Source organism: Homalodisca vitripennis, chromosome 3 (assembly GCF_021130785.1).
Source record: "Homalodisca vitripennis isolate AUS2020 chromosome 3, UT_GWSS_2.1, whole genome shotgun sequence".
In the NCBI taxonomy this organism is placed as follows: Eukaryota; Metazoa; Arthropoda; class Insecta; order Hemiptera; family Cicadellidae; genus Homalodisca; species Homalodisca vitripennis.
The window spans coordinates 81,619,034-81,645,313 of NC_060209.1; the positions used below are offsets into that span (position 1 = coordinate 81,619,034).

The 26,280-nt window shown below is 32.3% G+C and overlaps 2 protein-coding genes across 17 annotated transcripts in view; one reads left to right on the top strand and one right to left on the bottom strand.

Annotated features, from left to right (window-relative positions):
* The window catches only part of LOC124357111 (protein still life, isoforms C/SIF type 2), a 911,156-nt gene that overhangs the window by 661,744 nt on the left and 223,132 nt on the right, over window positions 1-26,280 (top strand). The window lies entirely within an intron of this gene.
* On the bottom strand, window positions 11,031-12,513 carry LOC124357113. Its single transcript, XM_046808583.1, has one exon. The coding sequence runs from the start codon at window positions 12,456-12,458 to the stop codon at window positions 11,103-11,105; it is 1,356 nt and encodes a 451-aa protein (XP_046664539.1). The 5' UTR covers window positions 12,459-12,513; the 3' UTR covers window positions 11,031-11,102.

Here is a 26,280-nt window from a genome sequence, read left to right on the forward strand (position 1 = left end):
CTTAACAGAACGCACATAAATGATATTTTATAACCAAGAATGGAGAGGTAAGTTCGACCTGTAATTCCATTGTGTATAAAGGAAAGTCGATAGCAGAGAGCTCGGAAACGGAAACTTCCCACGTGACAGGACAGCTCAATCGTGTGGATACCTTGTTATGGCCTTGTAGGGTGGGGGAGGTTTACTTTAAAATTTCTGAAATACTCATGCAACGATGGTAAATTGTACAGTTATTTTTCAACGAGCATTTACCTAACCATGGTGTTCATGGATATTATGTTCGTTGAGCTATAAGTCAGAAATCACTCAATAGAAGTCAGTAAATAAAATTTCTTAAGTAGCTATTAAAGTCCACGTTTGTGGCTTGAAAAACCAATAGCAGTTGTTTGGTGTGATTGAAAATAGGTAAAAAGTAATCCGTTAGATCTCAAGAATTTTAGATGGTCCTTTGTAAATACCATATAGTATATTAATTTTCAAGAATATAAATCTGAACCACAAATGGCCATTGTTAAACGAATTATTTGAAAAAGACAGAGGAAATTGTGCGTATTCCTGTCCAACAATCCCTAACAGACAAAACTCACCCATGATTTCCGCCTTTGTGCAGTAACAACTGTTGCCGTGACCTTTAAAATTCATCGACTAACGGATGTTAAGGATAAATAGAATGTGTTGCCACTTATAAACTACACTTTTGTACATTTTAAACTACCTCTGTGTTAGGAAATTATTATTTTTATGTTATTTACTTACTTATACATTTCATAACATCTGGTAGCTTAGATTTCCATTGCTGATAATCTTTTGTAAGAGTAGAATTATAGAGAAAACTCAGCGTAATACTTAAACATACAGTCAAAGTTTGTTTGATATTACATATAAGGATTTTTAACATTTTCAACAAAAATTGTGTACTTTATGGTTACTAACAATATTTTAGACACAAAAACCAGCAGACCTAATGTTTGGATTTGAAGTACTTACGTCTTTGTTTAGAGAATAATACTTGTACAAGTTCCAATTGGTATATGGAGTTACACACTTACAAAAAAGTATAACTTCTTCTGAGATGTTAATATGTCTCACATGCATAGTTTAAATTATTTAAATCCGATCAATGTGAGGCAATTTTTTATGCAATCTGTTAAAATAACAATAACATTAATTCGGAGTTTTACGTGAAGTGTATTACATTATTCTACATAAATTTATTTTGTCTGATTCTAAATAACTAATATAATGTCCCATAGAGACGGCTGAGTGTGATGAGCCATGGATTCAAACTGATATATTGTATAAGCCAACTCTTGAATTCTCATTCATATTTATCTCATATTCAGGTATACACATGGAGTCTCACGTAAATACATCGCCTGTCTTGAGTTGGACGTTATTATCTCATTAAGAAATTGGAAGTTGTAAATGTCATCGTGATAAAAACTGATAAAGATATATTGTTAAGGGTGACTGAAATTTAATATATATGCAAATGAGATGTAAACCTCAACAAAATCTTATATTGTTATGGAAATAACCACGCCTTTGTACAGTGACAGCGCCATAGACGAGAATTCTGGGTACAAGTAAATATTTAAAACATTACCGTAGATTATAATGCGAGTTTTCTTTTCAACCAAAAGTGCTGTATCTATTCCTATTTTATCTTACTCTATTTTGAGTACTGCATTTGAGAGAATAAATATATTTCTGATAACTTCAATCGCAAATATATTAATGAACATTTTTAGTAAAATATCTTATGAAATGAAGCATCTTTGTTTGTACCCCTCAGTTATCATTACTTCACATTTAAATGGTAATTTATTAACGTCTGTTTTGCCTTCTCTTGACCTGACTGTCTTGTAGGATACTTTCAGTGAGGTGCTGAATTGCTTCAATGGGTATTTCCTCATTTCACAGCACGGTTCCAACTCCATAATTCTCAGTAGTGGTGGATTCCAAGTTCTAAATTGCGTTGTAATATGGTCCCACATATGTTCCATTGAGGTCAAATGTAAATCTATTTGGTGATCATTCTAGCATATTGGCACAAACTGATGCAGTACTGTGTGATTGTTATTGAATTATGCAAAATGAGCAACAAATGTTTATACGGCTTTTCCGATGCACATCTAGAGCTAATCTAAAAAATGTCACTATTTTGTTACAGGCCTTAAAATTTCCTCCACAAAAATGTATCAGTTAAATATTTTGCCAATGGCGCAATTAGGTACAGAGGTTATAGCAAGATCCGGATCAAGGAACGTTGGACTTAGATGGATGACCACTGAGCGATCCTGTCATTGTAAGCAGCTCACCTACCCGACAATTGGTGTTGGTTCGGAAGTCACCTTTAAGCCGTTGATCCCCGGTTGTGTTAGAAAGGGCTTCTTAGCCCTAACTTCACTTGTTAAAATGAGATATATTTTACCTTTTTTTTAAGACGCCGTAGACCAATTTTAAGACGCCGTGTTCAATTGCGTTTGTTATAAAACTAGTTTAGTTCCTGTTCTTTAGAATACTTTACGTGAAAACAAGAACAGTAGGAAAATGTTTGTTGATTACTCTACGAGCAACTGTACAAATTTAAATTAACGTTTAAGAGTACCTTGCAGTGAAGTCCAGAAAATTGTTAAAGATAAAGAGGTGAAATTTGTATAGTACACTACGTGCATTGTAGTGTACCAAAGTGAGTGATGTTTTTATATTATTTATAAAAATGGAATTTCCTGAACTCACAGTCCATATTTATAAAATAATATTATCATTTACAGTTGTTTCCTTGATTATAATAGTACCCAGAATTCTTCTTGTTAAACATTGCTACCATCTACTTCATTAGAAGCTAGATTCTATGACTGATCTTCTTACCTTTGTCGCTCCTAATCTCTAGAAACCACTGAAAATTTCTTTTTTGTAATTTGAATTTGGTATTCGAAAAAATTTTTAGGAACATTCTATTGATAATTCTATATAAAAATCATATTCTAACGGCTGTCAGTCAGTACAGATGTTAAGTTTCGAGAAAAGGTAATCAGCACTACATGTAATTTTCACGTAAAATCAAACAAAGTCTGTTTTTTCTAATAATTTAGTTTTGTTTAGATCCCCAAGAAGAAAATGTCTTCCAAAAATAGTACCCTCCGAATAATACCAAAGCACCTGTTTTTCAAATTTCATTTTTTCTATACGATACATGATTCAAAAGTTAATATGACACGTGTTCTTTTACCTTCAAGTAGGCGATTGTTTGTTTTGTGTATATAAATGTTAATGTGTGGGCGTACTCGTATAGTAAAGGTATCATACTCCATAAATAAGTATAAATATTTGTATGAAATATTTAGTAAGGAAATGAGGAATATATTTTCAAAAACAACTTAGTAATCTAGAACAGGTGTTTGGATCAAAAACGCTTACTCATTTGTTTATAACATTGTATACGGTTATAAATTCAGTCTTACTATAGTTTACAGAAAGCTATACAAGATGCACTGCAATATGTGTTTAAAGAATTATATATTCAGAATATATGTGTCAATAATATCTATTGCGCTGAAAAAAAGAGTTAAAAGGTTTTAATGCAATCTTCAAATTTTGGCAATATTTATCTATATATATATATATATATATATATATATATATATATATATATATATATATATAAAATATTGGGCCACATAGGTAATAAGGACCAGTCAGGTCCTTCTTAAAATCATCTTTGCCTGTATGGGTGTCCATCTGTCTGTTCATCAATGTGATAACTCTTGATAAAAACTCTTGGTTTCTAGTAACTTTAAACTTAGTACATAGATTCCTCTTGGTCCAGGGTAGAACTTTACTGATTTTGGGGTGGAAAGGTTAAAGGTCAGTAAAGTTACAAAGGATATTTATCCGGGGGGGGGAGAAAGTTACAGTCAATTCGATAAAGAGTTACGTTACGTTCTGTCGGGTTCTTCTCCACTCCATTGTATCGTTTATTTTTCAATATCTTCTCGTTAACACACGTTTTATTCTAGGATTCCTGAGAAAATGATTAACTTCAGAGTAAATATGTTACATTTACAAGTCTTAAATCTAAACATGGGTTATAATATTGACATTCATGCTACTAAAATTTACAAAGAACAAATTTTAAAATGGTCTACTTGTAGAAACATTTTTACTTATAATAACCTTTCGTTTTGTTTTCACGCTCTTCTTAATAGAAAAATACGCGTTGTAGAAAAATGATAACAGCATATTTAAATAATAAAAGCGACCATCTGCCGTTGAACGGGGAGGAATGAGGTTGTAAGCGACAATGTAATAGATGTCAGCGTTGCAGGCAGACAGCTGGAATTGCTTGTCCTGATATATGTTCTGTCTTGCTACTAGCGCATCCCCCAGTTCAGCCAGTGCTTCATACACATCCGTCCATCTATCCAGTTCTATGTACTAGGATTCGCTATATCTTACTGTCTAGCATCGAACGTTCTCGTTTAATGTTATGAATCACGTTGAAACCCTAACATACCTTCACTGCGGGACTGCACTGAGTGAAGCTGACTGATGTAGCCTAATCCTGACCCAGTAATGCAACGATCGTACTGCAAGCAACGCGTTAAGCTGTATTAAAAAGCACTTTGTCGCCAGAAGGGTTCATTTCGATACACGGCGTATCGCAAAAACTTAAATCTTGGCTACCCAATTTAGTCCAAGAGCGGCACTTCACTAACAGTACATGTCGATATTTTGGGGTTACAAGGGTGGTCGTTATGTCTAGATTACTTCGGAGGGTGACTGTTGGAGTGAGAAGGGCTCCTTTAATCTGAAATCTCCCTCTTCGTTTTCACGCTTAAAAATGCTGTAGTATTTTCTCCTCTCACCACAGTAACTTTATGAGGTTGGAACAAAGCTAGCCTCTCTTCATCCAAGATGACATGACTGAGGTAGTGTCCATTTTCCATCCTCATGGGATCTCAACTGGAAGCGTCCTCTACTCCCAACCTTACCCATCCTATATATCCTGTTATCCTGGAAGCAGCACGGAATCCGTTTTATAAATTTCTAGGAACTTTATAAGAAACTTCTAGACAATTCCTTCGCTTAAAGTTTAGAATCCGAAATTACCACTAAATCAATATTTAATTTTTTTGTGTTTAAAACTGTTTCCAACAGCATGCTTTTTTTAATTTAACGCAATTTCTTGAGTTCAGTATTGATAAAACATTAAACATTCATCTCATAGGAACAAATAAACAAATAAAGAAGTTTTATTATTTAGTGTGAGGTTTGTAAGGAACAAATAAATAATCCTCTTATAGACTATATTATTTAGTACATAGTAGTAAATATAATCTTATAATAGATTGAAATCTTCATGGCATCTTTAAGGTCTCCTTGAGGTTTACGTGGTCCGTGTTATGATTCAGTTTCAATTTAATATCAAATTGACTTTACAATGAGGCCAAAATATTTCACGATTGTAACTGTGTTAAGTACCTTTAACAAGCAACAAACTTAGATGTCATATACAAAATGTTCATAATATGTTAATGCAAGTAGAAGTTATAATAAATGCTGAAAACAGAATCAGAGTTTTATTTTATAAATATGTTGTGGAATGTGGAATGATACAGTATTTATGCAACATTTAAAATTGTACTTTTAATGGTATATAGCTAAATAATTTTGATAAGTTACATTTCCTAATGGAATGTCACCATATTATACTCGGTAGAATGGGCGCATCATGTAAATCTATTCAAGTCTTTAGTAGGAAAACGAGGGTAGATCACAACAAAACGCAGTCAGCCGATCGGTCCCTCAAACATTAGCCAGTGCTTGGCAGTAAAGTTAATAGAAGAGCGATTTGTTGATCCATTGGGCCAGAAAGGATTAGCCGTTCGTATAAAAACGTGAATCCTCCAGGTCTGATTGAAATGTAAGCACTCGTAAATGTTTATACAGTTTTTGTTCCTTCTCAGATTTCTCATTTTTTATCTCTTTTTTAACCCGACGTTTTGTTTTCAGGTAACAACATTTTCTTTTCCTTTTGATATTGCAGTTTCTGTCATCTATTACTGTTTACTATTTATATTAGTATTAACCAAATAGAGGCCTATTATACAAAGGAATAGGGGTTAAATCACTATTAAATAACAATTTCGTAAGCTTTAGAGTGGAATATAGCAATAATGAACGAGTAACAATTTAATATTTACTACCATGCTATCACTACCGCAGTTTATTAACTGCGAAATAAGTCCTTTTTTAATCAATATTTATAATTAAGAAGGTCTGAGCACGTCACACCACGTGTCACGTAACAGGCTTCGCTGAGGTTGCATGCAAAATTCGTATCCATAACTTATTTTATTCTCGAAATCACCTGTAGACAGATATTCACTCATACCAAAAAGACATTGACGCATCATAGAACTCATTCTTGCAAAATGAAGCTCAATGCACAATTTAAAAATTAAATAAACATTTCTTGAAATATCTTGCTACATGATATCAATGTATAAAGTAGTCGCTAACGCTCTGGAAAATCACATGGACTGATATGCACCATCATTGAACTCAATGTTTCTTATTTTTAAATGAAGCTTCGTGCATGATTAAATTATGAAATTTTCATGCCTATAGGTCAGTTTATTTTTGAGATATCGTCCAGACAAGCAGATAGAAATGAAATTTTCTAGTTCCACGAGCGATACACGCTTCGCTAACGTTCAGTTAGTAAACTAGTCTGCCACCATTATGATTAACATGAAGGACATAATAGTCACTCAAACTGATCACAGTTTCAAACATACTTATCCAACAGTTATGTTATGGTTGTTAACAGGTTTTACTTTATGTTTTATATCCTAATGTTTTCATTGTTTCAACCCTGACATAATGGAAAATGCAGAACTTTACACCACCAAAAATGTTTCGCCTTTATCCCCATCTTAATTAACTTATTAACTTCTTTCTAAATAAACATGTTCGCAAACATAAACTTACGTTAATAACTTCAGAGTGTCCTTAATATTTTTATCTGCAATGCTTTTCTTATTGGAAACATCATCCGTCGTGAAGTAAATTAACTAGTGAAGAAATATTGTTATAAATAAAACATTAAGTTTTATTGATAATAGTTTTGTAATATTGTATTGGTTGTGGGAGAGAGTTTAATGACAAATTCAACATAAATTGACTTAAATTCGAGGGATGTTGTTTGGTTAAATCAACAAAGTTTTCACACTAAACAATTTGATATAAAAATAGATTATTCCACAGTTCATTGAGCATTTACTGATCATTTAAACTACATATACGTGATTTAATACAAATAAAGATATAGTCCGATGTTTTACACATTTGCAAAATAACCACTAACATAAATGAATATAAATAAATATGCTATGAGTTAAACAGTTACAAATGCATTTTTCTTTTATTTAAAAACCTTAAAGATAAAACTTACGATGAATTCAAAATTGTATTTCCATTTAAGTTAATCTAGTGTTTATTATAATTTATATCTAGAGACTTCACTAACATCAAAATCAACATTTATAATTTACGTTTTTAAATAGGAAAAAATAATGGAAGTGACTATACTTGAATACTTTTAGAGGCTTAATAGAAACACGGTTTGGTTCGTCGATGACATGTCCACAGCAATATCTACTAATAACTGTTGCAGTGCGGGGAACCAACCAATCACGGAGCGCATATCTGGGTGCGTATTGATAAAGTGGAATGGAATGTGATAATCAATGGTTTATAGATCAACGCGTTTCTTCCATTTGGTTGAACTTCTCTTTGAACGGTATATGGTTGAACGCGTTCCGCATCTCATTAAAATTACTTATTGATGACGTAATTATACAATATGCAGTTTGTCTAATTTACTTTTGATTCGAATTAGTTACCGGGTTAGACACATCACTGCATGACAAACAAGAGTTATTTGATTATTACGTTGCAAGCATACTTTGTAAAATCATTATTACAACTCGGGCATTTAAGCGAGATACTGGTTTTACATCTTTAAAATGCAATCCACCATCGTTCAATGAAATCGCTATAAAAATAAGTTTTTTAGTAGTCTACGTCAAAGGAATCGAATGTTTCTATAGGTTTGTATGTATTTATTATTTGTTTGGTCTCTAAGACATTTGTGATCAGACGTTTTCGATTATATTTTGTTACGTAATAAATAGTTTATTGGGAGAATGAGTTTCTTTCGTTGCCATCATTATATGGCAATGGGAGGAGATGGTGTGCTAAAAACAAGATTCTGTCCATAACTATTGCAGACTTTGTATGTGCTTTGAAACGTCTCTTCATTATAACGTTGAAACTTTGGACCTATTGTACTATCTGTGCCACAAAAGACCCCTTTCAAGAATTTGTTTAATGTCGTTAGATATAATACAAGGGAGGGACTCCGTCTCGTTGATCACGTATATCAGTACAATTTGTAGAAATATTTAAAAAAATTATGGTTGCCTGTAAAGTCGGTTTTACGGGCGAAGATTTTACGTGACAACGTCTTTTTCTCGGTAGAATATTTATTGATATGAATATTATTAAATTGCACAATAGGAACAAGGAATTGAATGAAAATAAGAATTGCACAAATTTTAACTATAGAAATATATTTTGTTTACTAAAACATTGTACATAATTTGAAATTAATTAAAATTTGTTATTGTAAATGGTAAAGTTGAATAAAACATTTACTAAAATTGGAATTTGAAATTCTTGCTAAACACAGTTAAATTCTAACTCCGCGCGTGGTGATTGGTCGATTTAGTTCGTTTGTTTGGTCGCACTGTTATGACAGGTTAGAGGTTATAATTTGTTATTTTAAATGTTTGACTAGCAATACGCGCTGTTTCTTCTCAATCGACTGAATTACGATTGATTGCAGAGTGATTTAAACTAATAATTTACTTAACACTATCAACATTTGTCAATAGTATGACATAACCTATAAACTCAGTTTCTCAACTTTTGTGTCAATCTAACAATTAATCAATCAATCATAGTTTACGATAATGAAATATCAGTGTACAATTATTTACCTTTATTTTTGTAGTTGTTGTAAATGACGAATCTAAGCACTCCACATTTTCACGAATAAACATAGTTATCTGCTTTATCCCGTGCGGCGGACCCACAGTTATCTGCTTTATCCCGTGCGGATCCCGTGCGGCGGACCCACTGGACGGGCATCGTAACGTTACCGGGCGTTACACTTTTTCATGAGTGACTCCGAGCCGCAACCTAATTTAAGACGTTGTCACGTCAAAAATAACTACTACTAGTTTTAAGAGCATCATTGGCTTCCATAGCATTTGTAGCAATTAGGACGCTCCCAGCATCCAATCTTAAAATAATCACGAGAAATACATTGCTTTAACTAAGCCTATACTTTAATACAAATAATCCTTTAAATTAATTTAGTACTAGTGTACACGAAGTTTCAGGCCAATCTAATTGTCCACATATGTATAATATTATCACCTGTTAGTGGTTCGTTTTCCTTTTTTAAATTCAATTTAACTACAATTTCCGATCATAATGACGGTTTGGATGTTCAGTAAAAACTTCGGGAAATGCGCAGACTACTTCCGGTGGAACAACAGCACTTAAATTGCTAATTTTATTTCAATATTTGTCACTTATATAACAATGAAATGCACAATAATTATGATACACAGTTGTCGTATTTTCCGAACTCAAGTTATTTTATCACTATGATAGTATTAATCACTTGCATTTCTGCAAAATTCAGTAAATTTCTTTACTAGCGCTAAATAAGCCTAAAATTGCAGATAAATTGTAAAACTTGGAGGCGTCAGAGTATGTGAAACTTGTTGACAAGTTATTGTGAAAGCACTTTTGTTTTAACCTGCAGGGCTCCTTTTATAGCTCTAACTTTACCACTCAAAACTGTTACACCAGTGAATACCCTGCAGCATCTAGTCTCCTGGATGAGCTCTGCTCTCTTCTGTAACGACTTGTTTTCATGCTAAACATGTCTGACAGACGGTGCAAAATCTTATCGCTACATCTTTACCTTTTGTGGAACTGTATTACAACTATTTGCGATTATCTTATGGATTTAAAGTTTCTGTCTTGAAATATTCTTTTTAGATAAAAGAGCCGCTCTATTTTTCCTGCAATTAGTAAAGATACTTTGTTTCTTAACAATAGTATCAGTTCTTGTCGTTACACTAAAGGCGTATATAATTTATTTATTGAAATAGTGGATTCTTAAATTAAATTGTTTTAAGCAGTGATAAGATAATAGCCTTTACCACTTTCCAAACAATAAAAATTACTCTAAGCAATTTTCAAAGCATGTAAATTTCCTACATTTTATGTCTATAAACGCAGCTAAAGTAGCGTTAAATAATATTTTCTTCCTTTTGATTAATTTAATGCTTTAGTTTGCAACGGTTTATACTGTTAGTTTCCTGTACTACAAAAATCAGGTTTGTGAATAACTTTATATGCAATCTATCTCTATTGTGTAAAATGCTTTTATATAACGGGCTCTATATTTTTCAAGACATTTCCTTGTACAATTGATCGATGTAAAAAATTAACTTGCTATTCTACAAAATTTATGACTTTCTACACATTATGGTGGGGTTCGAGATTTTGTGAAAAACGCACATGTGATTCCCATTTTGGAGCTCTTTAAATCTATGATAAATTTGATATTTAATAATGATTCTCGATCTAAAATCTTAAGTTTCTTCCTACTGCGCACATGCATATAATTTTATGTTCATATTTTAATTACAACTTATATAATAGTAGAGAGAGCCAGTCTAAGATAATGGATGGACTTTAGATCTGAGTTAGAGATAGCACAAGTTCACATCTTTTCTATAGCATGTTTTGTCAGTCCCACTGTTTGTACTGTATCAACTACTCTCCTTGTTCTGCTTGATAAGATCCTCGCACAGACCAATGGCCTACGAGAATGGACATAATTTACCAAGATCACTATTTAAGCTTGCTCGTTGTCTTTGGACATTAGTTAAATTTATTTTATTGCCTATTAAATAAAGACCTGTAAATATAGACATATTACAATACATCTAATGGCGGTGCTTACGGCATCGGGGTGGAAATCCCTTTCCCAATCCAAAGCTTAACGCCACTCGACTCTCGTCAGTAACACTCTTGATACTCTGAGAGTCTGGATTGGTAGAATCGGATTTGTTCTTGAAATGTTTACAACCCTTTCGTCTAGCTCTTCCCTTAGTGGAGGGACCGTTGGAGGAATCCTCGGTTCCACTTAGCAGGGAACTCGTCTCTGACGGGTCCCCCGAATTGTTTGCCGACTCCACGTCGAGTTTGCCGCAACACATGAAGCAGTGCTTGATGAACGCCCAGTACAGGAAGCAGATGACTAGTAGGGAAACTATGAGGATAATAGCGATAGCGATGTAAGCAGCTTGTGTCAGCTGTGCTTCACTCTCCAGCTCCGAGAACAGAGATTCCTCCTCTCTCTCCCGAGCAGAGCCTTCAGCGACCATCCCGCCTCTCTGATGTATTGTTTCTTCTATCCGCAAGACGTTACTGAAGCCGACATACCAAGCTTCGTCTTTCAGGTGTGGACCTACTTTAGTCTTTAGCCAGTCCGAGAACACGTGATCGAACTCCGCTTGCTCAGTGCCTGTCTTGTGGGAATTGGTAATACATCGTGAAGCTTCAATGTAATACTTGATCAAAATATCGTAGGAGTTCCTATTTTTCAAATTGAACAAAGCACGATTTTTAAACGGGATAGCGATGGAATTTGGTTGCTTACTGTCGTCGAGGATAGGCAGAGGGATCAAGGAGTTTGTCTGATTTGTGTCGTCAGACTGCTCGTCAGCAGCCGATTTCAGACAAGTGGCCTCGGAGAAGAGTAGAGCGCAAGGCTTGCTGCTCACCGTGGTCGGTAGCTTTAGTGGCAGTATGCGATTTATGTGTTTTCTAACCTCCATGGGTCTGGTCCACCCTTCCCCATTCGTCATCAAGAAGCCCTTGAACTCGTCCTGTAGACGATGGAAACCGACGGCGGTGTCGTAGGAGACGTACCCCTCGTAATAGGCCTCATGAAGGAGTGGTAGGCCGTAGGTCTGTAGATAGCCGCCGAACGTGTCTGCCAGAGCCGCGAACATGTAGTCGTACACGACTTTGGACGTGACCGTCTCCTTGAGTGTGGTCAGACAGATCTGCATGTACTCCAGGATGAGGGGGATGTTGTGGGGGATCTGTCTCGGCACCAGTTCCATCATCGCGCGGCGGGTGTACAGCAGGGCGAGTTCCTCACTGCTCCAGCACTGTCGCCTGTGGATGTCGATGTTACGGAACAGCACAGTGCCGGTGTTCGGTTGTTTGCAAACAGATTCTGAATTTGAGAGCAACAGGAAATTGGAAATGACCAAGAGCACAGGAATCCACATGGCGCAGCCTTTATTGAATTTCAGTTACATTCATTTGCATTCTTCATTGATTGCACAAAAGTTCAAAGTTTACCATGGAAACTAATGTCAGTGATAATACGATTAACTTCAATATATTATTGATAGTTATTTAACAAGTAAAGTGTATTATACGGACGAACGTATTCTAAATTTAGTATAATTTTAATACTCACTGAATAGACAGCGGTTTCTGTAATAATACTTTTTATAACGAAATAAATCGTCACAATTTAAAACAATAATTTGCAAGCAATTTCACAGATGTTAGTATACTAGTATACTAACTCTAATATATTACTTTGGAGATGTATTATTCTTTTAAATCTATAATGTTAAATGTAATACCATCGAAATACCATAAAACTTGTATCAACACAAGTTTACAATAATAATAGGTTAATTGTAGGTTAGGGTGTAATAGGTTACATTGAAACATATTTTTCATCTTGACTGTATTACTTTGTCATAAAATACTGTAAAAATGGTGGTGGAACCGTTGAAACCCCAATAATCTACTGTAACTTATTATATTTTCCATCGAGACAAACAACATTTTGCCGATGTAGTATGGGATAACTAGATATGTTGTCCCCTCATACTATCCTCCATTGTTTCATTCTAGGTTCGTTTCAACGAAGACCAACCGACCTCTTCCTGTAGCGTTTAACGCACTCCAGTTCCATCCTCTGATAGCAATTATTTTTTGATATTGTGCATGAGAAAATTATTAATAAATATTGAAAGTTAACATTTATAAGCTGTGCATAAAATTTCACAGTTAATCTATTGCGTTTATAATCAAAAAATCAATGTCAAATAAATTAATGTCAAAATATTGATAAAGTCAAGTTGCAAAAACCAATTACATTTCACGTTTACTTTTGAAAATTGAAGTACGAAATTGTTATGTTGAGATCATAAAAAATTACACATGCTCTATAATTCTATGTTTAAAGTAAATTACTTATATAGTTATAAAATATAAGGTACATTCTGAAAATGTATGTAGTATTACTGAGAATTATAGTCATTATATGTATTATAATAAAAGTACAGTTTTCAAAGAACTTTTCTCTGTAAAAATCAAATCCTACGCTTAATGAAAATGTTTTAAAATAGTTCAGTTTCCCATTGTTATCAGTCTGGTTTAGAGATACTCTTGAAGAAAAAGGCAGATTCTAATTGTCGAAATGTTACATTTCTGTGTTAATACGTAAGTTATAGCGAATGTTTTTTTTTATAACAATCGTATGGTTGTTCGTCAGTCTGCCTGTTTTTTAAAATTGAAAACTACTAATAGAAAAGTTCTGGTGAACTTAAATCTGGTATATATTACGTTTCTGGTGGTTCAAGAAAGAACGCTATTGTTTTGAGGTTAACAGGTCAAAGGCTAGTCTGTGTGTTTGTCTGTCCACCTGTACGATAGCTCATAATAGAATGGTTCGAGACAGTTGAAACTTGGTAAATAGGTCCCACTTGGACCAAGGAATAATGCAATTGATTTTATTGCCAAAAGATCGAAGAGCAACCCTTCCGACTGTGCGTCCAACTGTTCTACAACTGTTTAGAGTTATTCGATACTACATTGTTTCGGTTTATTCACTCACACATATATTACTTAAGAATTTTATAATGTAAATATTGCGGGTTTAATTAATCCCATAAAAGTAAAACGTAATGTTATTAAAACTGCCAACAATTTTATTAAATTTCTACACTTTATTTTTAAAACATAATTTTAGTTTTTAATTATAGTTTATTTTGAGGATAGTGCATCTACAGAACCTTTCTAAGAAAAAATAAAGGTTTGCATAGAATGCAGCAAACATCTAACCTGGTACAATTACGAGGCTATTCTAAATACAACGTACTACAAACACGAATTGGACAATCGAACAATAAACTAGACTAGGCACTTGGCTGAAAAGAAGTTATGATAAATATATGAGGAAGACTAATATTTTACATGTTCATGGTGACCATTCACTTTAAAAATACAAAGTTAAATTAAATGCGGTCTCAATAATAAATATATAAAACATGATTTCAGAATTTCCTTCAAATTCGTTCAGAAAGATATTGTTTCCAGTGCTAAGAAATACTAGGATTAATGGTATACCGACTGACAAATCAACCGATTGTTTACGCAATCACCGGGTTGTTTTCACTTCGACTGTTATTTTGGTGTTTTCCCTTGGATTGATCTAATACTCTAACACTCTTTATTTCATTGAATGCTTTTATTCTTTTGGTTTATCGAACAGTTATTTTAGCCGTTCTCTGGAATAAAAATAAACCTGTGATTGTTTTAAAGCAATATATGTTGTTTCAATGTTGCAGAGTAACTGTTATATTTACATAACAATATGTACTGGATGAACTTATTCACAAAAATAGCATAGTGTTTATAGTCGGTGCCCTAGTAATCCAAAACAAACGTAAGAGATATTTTTTGTAAAATCTTACACGGGTTTCCTCCGATTTTACTAATAAAATTGCTTTTCTATATTAATTTTAATTTCACAATTACTAAATATAATTTTAAAACTTTATATATTAAGAGATGAATTGGGAAGTAAATATTTTTGGGGTGAAATAAAAATTGTATGTAAATTTATGCAAGTCTAGTGCTGTTAACAAACATTAATCAACAACTTGTTTATTATGGTGAATTATTCACATATAAATGTAGTCACTCGTCCGTCTAGTTCACATTTTTTATCATTTAATTCAAATATATGACCTTAGAAACAATAAAAAATACAATTATTATTGACAGCCAATGACATATTTCCATTCAGTGAGTCTCCCAATCTTATTTTATTTTTGTGGTAATGTAAATCTAGTATTTTTGCAGAAAATTTAAAATCTATTGTTGCTAACGCTTTCATAAAATAATTAGAATTACATCTCTTAACCTTTAAACGTTTATTACGGGAGTTTATATTTAAACTTTTATAAATATAGCAATATGGTATGTTGGTTTTTGAGAACATTGGTGCAGTTTCAGAAGTTTCTCAATATATTTTTACTCAATATATAAGTGAAATAATACAGATGTGTACAATACTGATATTTTTGTAATTTTTACATCCATTTAAAATAATTAAACATTTTAGACAAATATTTAACCACAATTTTTTCCAAAACGTGTACCATTTAATATATATAGCATTGCAATTGATGAATATTGTTCTAATATTTCCTCGTTATAAAAATTAGAAAAACATGTAGTACATAACATATAAAAACTGCTTAAAAATTATTACTTGAATATAATTAAATGGGGTTAAAATCTTTACATAGCTCTAATCTTACAACTTTTATATAACAAGGTCACCTAAGACTAATCTTAATACAATTTTTAATTGCACCGTATACTATATGAGGCAAGAATGTTATATAGAACATTGAATACATTACAATACTAACAACAATACACATACTGAAACCTTACTTTCATGAATTAAAAAATACAGGAAAGTAAGGATACAATAATATAATCGATACATAAACTCACTGACCATTCTTGCTTCAGTATATTTTGTTATAGTTGAACTGACATTGATGTTATACGGAATAGTGCCTAGCCCAACCGTTTGTAATCAGGTTAATAAAGTTTTGAACTAAGTCTGGAGAAGCTGTGTTGGATGTGTAATAAAATCAGGAATAACAGACTGCGAATCAGAGAGCTGCCTGGAGCAAACTTGTGTTGTGAGCATGTAATAACAAATTTAATTAATCTAGAATAGCCCTTTGGCAGACCTCGTTTCAGTACTTTCACTATTAGTCTGGAGATTTATAAAGATACGAGATTCAACAAGAGACGTTCACCAAATAGGAGAGAGAAATGAATTAGAATCAAAATAAATTTCCTGGAACGTGTCCTATAGTATTGAAAAGATCCATTAACCCACTTTACCCACCACAATGGACCGTTTTTACAAGACACTGCCAAAAAGATTTCCAATAAAACAGTTTAAATGAAAACGTCACTTTTCGTAACGATGGCACGTCTTACACTTTTCCTCTGCTTTTTTGTCTGTGACCGTTTATGGAAATAACTTTTTGGATATCCAAAGCAACGTAGTCTTAATTTTAGTGGTTGAATTTCAATAAAAATCAAAGTAACTAGATGTGACGCATTAATATTTCCAAAACACGTGATTTACAAACATGATGGGTTATAAAAATAAATTATACCGTATAAAATATCTTTAAGAACTAATAAATATTTATTTCCATCAGGTGATCACATCAAAATACTGTTAATGAAATATTTTAGCTTTTCTATGAAGATTCGTCTTCAGCCATACAAATGTGCTGACCAGATGACTTGCAGGGGTTAGATCCGTATCCTGATTAGCAGGAGTAAAACCAACCATCTCAGATTTTTCCAAATTTAACGCTATCTTCTTTGTTTATGATTGTGTTTGTTTGTTCTTGATAATTCTCTAAGGATTCTCTTGACATTTCGAAAGAATAGTTTCGAGTTTCTTCAACTACACTTTGTCTAACTCTATACTATGGGCTGTTTTGTAACTCTCCGCCTCTTTGCACAATATTTCGTATCTGGAAGTTTTGTGTGCTTAAATTGTTAGTCGAATTGTGTAGATATTAATCATTGTTATTCTCCAATGTAGAGTTATCCAATACGTATACATGGAATTTTTGTAGAATCCAGGTATCTTAATTATAACCGCTCTCTTAATGGCCCCAAGTTATTAAATGTTTTAGCTGGGTTTAATGTAGTTTACACATTATGTAGGATAAATGTCGTATCAGACTTCGCAGAGGTTCCATGAAACATTTGAATCCGTAGCTCGTTTCATTCTTGAGATGTCTTTCGGATAGAGACACAGACAGGCAATAATAGAGGTTAACGCGAAAATTACGCATCAGAAAACTCATTCTTGTTGAAATGGAGTTTCATGCATTTTAAGTCTACATAAGAAATCTTTCGCGACAGATCTGTCCAGATAATACATTTACATTTTTTTTTTTCTTTAAGTAGGGTTTCATATCAGTGTTTCAATAATACAAGTCTACACAAACGATCGCTATATAATAATGAATGTGTTAGGATAGTTAGGTAACATATGATAGTGTCACACTTTTTTCTTATGGTTGTATTGACTATATATTTATTTATTCTGATAATTTTACGTTGTCATCATGGTTAACTATAAGACTAATGTAAAAATATTCGCTATCGCTTGACTAATACCCATGGTGTGACATATATCATCATATAACTTAATGTTCCTCAAATATGAATATAGATTCATGCACAATTTTAAGTCTATAGATGAATTAGTCTTCGAAATATCGAGCAGACAGACATACAAAAATTAAATTTGTCCAGTCCCACGAGTGATGGGCTTCGCTAAAGCTCAGCCAATAATGTTTTTTCTCATCTGATGAACTGAAAACTATATTAAAATTTCACACAGCCACAAGAAATGAGTTCCTTATTTGCTAAAGCATAGCTACAAACTTTACAATCTAAAAATACAAGTTTCTCATTCCGCATTACATTTTGAGGGGCACGTGACCTAAAATATTTAAACTTAGGTATCTAATTCATTAGTATAGAAAGCAAGAACCCGTTTATGTACAGCTTTTTCTCGCGTCCTGAGGTTTAGTCTGTGAGGGGTTCATGTAGATATATGATTGCCATTACTCATTGTTTGTCAATTTATTTTGTCAAAGTTTTTCTTTCACGGTAAAACAAAAGCTTTGATATGAAAAAAATACCAACGCCATCGAGTTTTTTATATATGAGCTTTTACATTTTTTAAGGTTTTTCTGTTCAAGTTTACTGATTAATATACGTCGTATTTTTCTGTCAGTGAATTATCCGATAGTGACATTAAATGATATAAACATATAAGGAAAAATCTTATGTATCATATTATCAATGAAATTTAGCTGCTTCGTGTGTATTCCTTTGAACTCTTACTGACTAATATAGCATAAATAATACGCACTTGATGTACAAAAGTTAAAAATTCAAATAAAACTTTAATATTAATCATCTAGTCAGTAATGATGTTTAATCGAATAACCGTTGTATTTATTTTACATTGTATAACACATGTCCATAATATTACACGTTTAAATTTACGTGACTCAAAGTGTAAATGTAGGGAAAAAAACTATTTACTTTGAACTTTAGACCATTACTTGTTTTATAAATGAGAAACCCTAGCAAAATCGGTAAATGTTAAAATAGTCGAAGAACAAATTAACCATCTTTCAGATTTAAGACTATGAGAAGTGTCTCGTTTAAATACACGATTAATAAAAATCATACCGATGTATAATTTTTCGGTATTTTTATTAGTTATTGAAAAGCAAATCTGAAACTTTGATTTGTTCTGTATTTTCAATATTAATTCACTTTACAAAAATCTTTTGAAGTGTTTGGATGCTTATATGATGGATGATTTTGATATCTTTATATTAAAATATTACAAAAATTATTCTTATACTAAGTGTTTAAGATGTTCCGTATAAATTCTCTGGGATGAAACTTATTTTTCTCAATGCAGTCCACCTTTAAGTAATATATTGCTTCCAAGTTGTGAAGGTGAGAAAACTAAAATAAGATTATGATTATTAAGGTTGTCTAAAAATGTATAAGCACTTTTAAGATCCATTCAATGTATTATAGAACGTGTATGGCAGTTTCCATAAAGATGAGTTAAGAATTTGCGGCCTTATTCGTAATGATTTATGGATACAAATTTATATATTACCGACAAAGAATTAGGTAGATAAATCAAAGTGTACCGAACACAGTCTTTATAGATAGTTTAAATGCTTATATTATTACATTGTTGGTAATGAACCTAATACATTACTTTATTATATTATAGTTTCAAATGTAACCTTTTCAGTGACATACCGTAAATTCCCTGTAACAAGAAAAGTAACGGTAATCTGCTGTAACTTATTATACCTTACTTGAGACAAAGTGATGTGGTTCACGAGAATTGGAAATGCTATCCCCTCATTTTATCACGTTAACTTGATCAAATTGAACCAATCTATTGGGATAATTGAAGACGACATTTATAAGATTAGTTTCATTGAATTTCATGATTCATTAATCGTAGACAGAATCTGATACTAAAACAAATTATATCATGTAAAAAATTTAGTAATAAGAAATGATGTATTGAATAAAATAAAATTCTAAATAAGAGGATATTATCCTCATCATTAAAAATATTGACATATGACAATAACAGTAACTCGGCTTTAATGAATGTTTTAAATTAAATTTGTTTTAGTTTTCTTCAGAATCCAACACTATTTCACAAAGTAAAAGTGCATGATATCAAGCAAAGAAATACTTAAAGCGAAAACTATAAGCTTGCAAATAAAACAGTGGATTAATAAATGCCCCAGTATTAATAGCATTAAATCAAGAGGAATGTTAATAGAAGTTAGCAAACTGAATATGTAAACTCACTAACCGTACGTCCTTTAGAATATGTTGTTATAATTTTACTAACATTTGTGGTGTAAGAGACAGCACCAAGCCATTGGTTTGTAATCAGGATAACGAGGTTTTGAACTAAGTCAGGAGAGGTTGTGTTGGATGTGTAATAAAATCAGGACTAACAGACTGCGAATCAGAGAGCTGCCTGGAGCAAACTTGTGTTGTGAGCATGTAATAACAGATGTAATTAATCTACAAAAGCCCTTTGGCTAACTTGACTGTTCGTTAAAGATTCACATTTGGAGCTTGTTTTGACACTTTCACTACTACTTAGAAGATTTATACAATGAAGAGATTCAACAAAGAACTTTCAACAATTAGGGGAGAAAACTGTCGGAACGCGTCCTCTAGTATTTGAAAAGATCCATTAACCCACTTTATCCATCACAATGGGCCGGTTATAAGAAATTCCAGAGAAGGATTTCAATAAACTGGCCCATTGTACACATCTTTTATGTAAACATTATTGTTCACAATGATGACACGTTACTTCTGTTTATTCGTATTTAGTCATTTATTAATATGACGTAATGCGTTTATGATTATCAAAAGCACGTTTAATATTTTTTCATTTACTGGCGTGTGTTTTGAGAACATACTATTGTAAACCAATTCATATAAATTATTTTAAAAAGTAACTATTTACTATCCTTAAGAACTGGGATATGTAATTGTTTCCGATTTATAATTTCCGATGCCCTCAACGTCTCAATATTATGAACGCAATATTTTGACCTCGTTGTGGAGAGCCATCTTCAATAAACAGATGTTAATCCGAAACTGCTAGTAATACATATCCGCATGTACATGTGAGTTGATTGGGAGTAGAGCTGGATTAAGTCACTCAATATACGATAAAACTGCGATTAATTCATCACAAATTGCTAGTTTTTTTTAATTTAACGGTATCTTCTTTTCTTTGTCTAAAAAGTATGTGATTTACGATGGAAGATTTAAAAGAATGATACGATTTCGGAAATTTACCATCGTTATATGTTTACAAAACAAGACATTTCAATAATCTAAATCCATCGTCTTGGTCTGGTGAAATGATAATTAGTTCATACACAAAGATAGAAAAGGGTTAAAATACAACCATAAGCTGCTTTAAGACGAGACAGGAAAAATTCAGTCAGGTGTTGTCATTGCTCTGGATGTAAGCACGAGCATAGCTCACGAGCTCGAGAAGTCAGGAGCTATGCATGTCACACAAGCACTAGCGAAAGGGGAATACTAACAAGGAAATTAATGTCGGCAATTCCTGCGGCCTCGCGGCGTGACAACTGACATAATGTGATATGAAGCCCCTCCCTGTTTATATTAAAAGTTTAAAATTTTAATTAAACATTCTACTTTCTAAGGATTACCTTATCACTCTTGATTAATAATAGTGTGGAATTACTGTTTGCTTTTGTAACTTTGTTACGCTATAACCCACTTCCGTATTCTGTCGTTATACGTGCCTAATTTAACTAAGAAGTATTAACTGTTATGTTTGCTTAATGTAGAGTGAATTATTACATCAAGGTACTTAGAAGATTCCAAGCGTTTAATACGACCGTACTTTATACTTGTCGTAAACAGTTATTTTATACGCGTTTGGTTACTTATTAATTATGTATTTAAAATCAGACATCTTCTATAATTCCACAAACACAAATAAGAGTGTTAACTGTACGAAGTTTAACATTCTTCTTATGGAGGAAAAGTAAGTCGTTTCAATACAGCAAGTGCTTAAATAGTTCACACCATTCATGATCAAGGTATCCATGAGACAATAATAAACATTATATAATCGAGATTCTGGTTCAATTATGGCAAATGTCCGAAATCCTTTCAAACCTTCCATCGACAATAACTCATTTTAAACATAGACAGATTCCGTTATTAAATCAAGCTAATCTAAAGTGTTTTAGACTACATTTAGTATCACCCACTCAGACTATGAAGTTTTGTATATCTATGTGACTTTATTACGGAGGTCTATCTTTGCATTTCAGAAACAGACAGCACTTAGATTTTCTTATGTAACATTTGTAGATATCTACTTTATTGGAACTTACTGGCGCAGTTTTGCAACCAACCCATAAAACCAAATGTGATGCTCGTCACCCTTATCCAATATTTAGAGTAAATTTAAATAGTCTTAGTTCTTGTTATGGTGTGGACTAGTTTGTCTAACCAAAATATCTATCGTTGTTTGTTCAAAACGATAATATGGTTTAGGTTTCCAATATTTAGTTGAAGGAAATATAATTTATAATAATCTTTCAAAACTGGTTGTAATTGAAACTTAAGTTTTAATTTAAGGGGATATCAGAAGGCTGGTTACACCCCTATAAATGCCTAATTGTGCAAGAAATCATAATAGTATCTGGGATTACATGTATCTAAGATAGGGACGCAACGTTTAAGAGATAGTGGCCATCTTGAAAATTCTTCGTGTCGTATTTTGGTAGAATTTCTCGGGAATATAAATGTGAAATCTACTTTAAGTTATTACTTGTTGAGTACCTATTAATTACTAATCGGCAGAATATAACTTCTACACAAATAAGGATACCTTAAAAGGGTCTTCACATTTGTATGTCTGAAAATGAGGCAGTTTTGAAAGTATATGCCACATAATCCTTCCCATTTAAAAATTCTATCCAAAGTCAAGATGTTTAATTTAAAGATAACCATCCTGTCGCCACATCTCATACAATTTGAGCTTCCACCTATCGACACCCCATCCAGACGCCATTATGGTTCCTTGCACAGTTTTATTGGGATGTATCCAGATTTTGGTCTCACACTGTATATTCCAACTATAAGTTACCATCCTACTTGTAAAATTAATATACAGTCCTTCACCAAAAGTTTCGTTTCTTGTTGAGCTTTCAATATTTCCACCCTTATGTTTGAGATGAACAACTGAGAAAACGTATAAGACAAGAAAATACCAATCATCTAAGAATACTATTTTTAAATGGTTTATACTTAACAGTATCAAATATATATATATATATATATATATATATATATATATAAATGATTTATGTGTGTAGTAATTAATCTTGAACCAGATATGTCATAATATGGTGGTATAAGAATGCCCCACACTGTGAAATCGCTCAACTAATTTTCGTTTATTTTGCGTCGAGACTTTCGATCAAATAAAATATTATTTACGTTTAATTTAAATACAAATATGAGTGATTAGTTTTCCAACACTTTACGTTTTTGAATGAATTTAATATAACGTTAAGGAGCATAAATCAATTATTTTCAGGGATTTCAATTTTATATTCTCCCTTCATAATTATTCCTGTTGTTGCCTTAAAAAATTCGCGTTATAATCAACAAATGACATTGAGAACATTTTGTTTTGGCATGAATATTAAATAGAGAACCAATTATTTAAATTGTCAGTTCGCCTGACACCATTGTGCTACACAAATGCAATAACAGCTGATGGTGTTTTAACATTATTACGGTAATGTACAACAATGTCCAGCAGAATGTTATATGTTTTCAACTGACCAATTTGTATTATGTAAATAGTTTTAAAGAAATATTTTAAAATTTATTTATTTCTGAGAGTTCCGTAAAAATTAAACAGCATATTTTTATGTTTAAATATTATAAATTAGTACCTAAAATACTGTTCTTTAACTCATAACCATTTCTTAGCTAATCCGTGATAGCGAAGTGTGAAATGTCGTAACATTTTTTGCAGTGGTTTTTAATTCTAACATTTGGAGAGGGAGGAGGGTTACGTTGAAATACTCAAATTGGAGACCAAAAACGATTTAAAATGAAATAAACGGAATAATTTTTCAGCGTTATACACCAATAGGTAATAAAGATATATATACGAAATATAAAGACGTTTAGTTCAATTTGAAAGAGTTCAGCCACTGGACATACCGGAATAATGGTTGGCGTGTTTAATCCTTTGGTCATGCCATAATTTGGTATCAGTGAGCAAGTACTTGTCTATGTTTAGTGCAGTATTGACACATTTTACATAGTATGTATTAACGCTAAGAAAATATGCACACACTTGAGATAACGTAAATTGACACAATATCAGATCAAGAAAATATATATTCCTGTTCAATATACGTTTCTTTATAGATAGGTAATGTTCAGTAATTTTTAACCGAAAACTTACAAATATAAGTACAATCAGTTTAAAGTATACAAAAATTAAAGTATTGCACGAAACGGGTATAGTACAGCAATAAGTACGGGACATTTATGTTCATGTTTTGTTAATTTTAACTATAAAATATAATTAATTCGTTACAAGGCATGGTTAGCAATTTTTTTAATGTTTATTATAATAACAATGAGTGCAATGAAACTTTTATAAACTAATGAAGTCTTATTATACACTGCATTCCATAGCATCTCTATTAATTATACAATAAAACTTTTAATACTAGAGGCTTAAACCAGGACTATTTTGTAAACTAAAATTTTTGCATAAGCCCTTAAACACCCGTCTTATAATAGTATGTTACCTGCTAAGTTAGCTCATAAATGAAACATTTTCTAAAATGACAAACAATAGGCTCAATATTTGCCTGTTAAATTGCCATACGTAAATAAACTGTGTACATTCAATGCAATTCAACTCGATTCAATAATTCTTTATTGTCATCAATTTAACAACTATAAAAAATTGTATGATATGCCTATTAATTCCTAAACATGTGTTCACATCTCCTCATTTTCAGCCAATAAGCTTGTAATGTATAAGATATTTAAAATTAAAACAAAATAAACATTTCAAATACATAATAATAGTAAAAATGTATTCAATAAATTTTAAAACTATAAATATACACATATTTTTAAATCTTTCAGCTCCCCACGTCTTTCAGCTCTGACAACGTTGGGTGGTGTGTTGCCCACGGGATATAATGTGTTTGCTATTAAATATTCTTTCAACGCCTTTTTTAATTTTGATTGATTTCTGATGTATTTTATTTTTTCTGGTAAATAATTAATTAATTTAAAAAAATTAAATACATACGTTTCAAACCGCGAAACTCGTCACAGAGGTTTGTCCATATTTTACCCTCTAAAGCTTTTGGGCATAATTAGAAGATTTAAATCAGTAATGTGGAATAGGATTAGACAAGCGCTTTAACTCCCTAGTGGTTCACTGTCTATTGCTGACCGATGCAGATGAATCAGCCTATTTAAAGTACGAGTGAATCAATCGTGAATTGAATATAAATCACTAATACTATATTAAAAAGTTTGGCTGTCGGTTTAAGTTCAATACAATTAGAGATATTGGACTGAGCTTGTTGCATCTCTAATCTCACTCGATTCATAGTTTCATCCGACGTTTAATTGCGTTTGGAAATTAAAAACGATTATTATTAATAATGTACTTTGATAATTCTTTAAAATAGGTATAATAGACACTGCAATAAGACACCAAATATGAATCATATCTTAGATTTCACGATTCAAATACAGTTTTTATACATAAGCGCAGAATTTACAGGGTATTTCACTCTTCGTCGGCTGTCGGTGGTCAAATGTAAGACATTCGAATAAAAATTATTAGGTAGGTATGTTTTTCAATCTTAGTCTGTTTCTTTCAAGAACCTTTTCTTACGGCTCAGATATTCAAATAAACAAACTTAGCTTCAAAAAATTTTTAAGCAAAAATGTTTTACTTCTGAAAACGCGAATATCCTGCGTCGAATAAATAGACTTTTAGAACAATTCCAAAGCACATGTCCAATTCCGAAAACCTTACTGGGGCGTTAATGATAGTTATCATCAATTGATTTTTTAGAAAATATAAGCACACACACTACATTTAAAATGTAAAATTTGAATTTCAGTACAAATTTGCCATGTGATGTTTTACTATTGACTCCATTGAAATACAGCTCTTACATTTCAATTTATATAGCTGACCAATACAACTATTTTCAAGGGACTTTGTTTTCAATCAATATTAAAGTGCTGTTTCTAATTGTAGCATTGTATTGATAGTCTATTAAGACATTACTATCATTAATTACAATTTATGACCACACTGTTCCTTAACTGAAAATTTCATAGCCAACTCCATCAAATCTTTCCATGTCATTGCTACCACAGAATTGAATTGATATATCTGATCCTAACCGACGTGACGTGAGTTGGCTTTGCTTAAGCTATTGAAGGAAACAACATCGAACAATCTGCTTATATTGGATCGGATTTCCTTTGTCAAGACTTCTTTTGATTCCTCAATACATCTTCGTTCCCTTCCGTTTACACTGAGCTCAACCA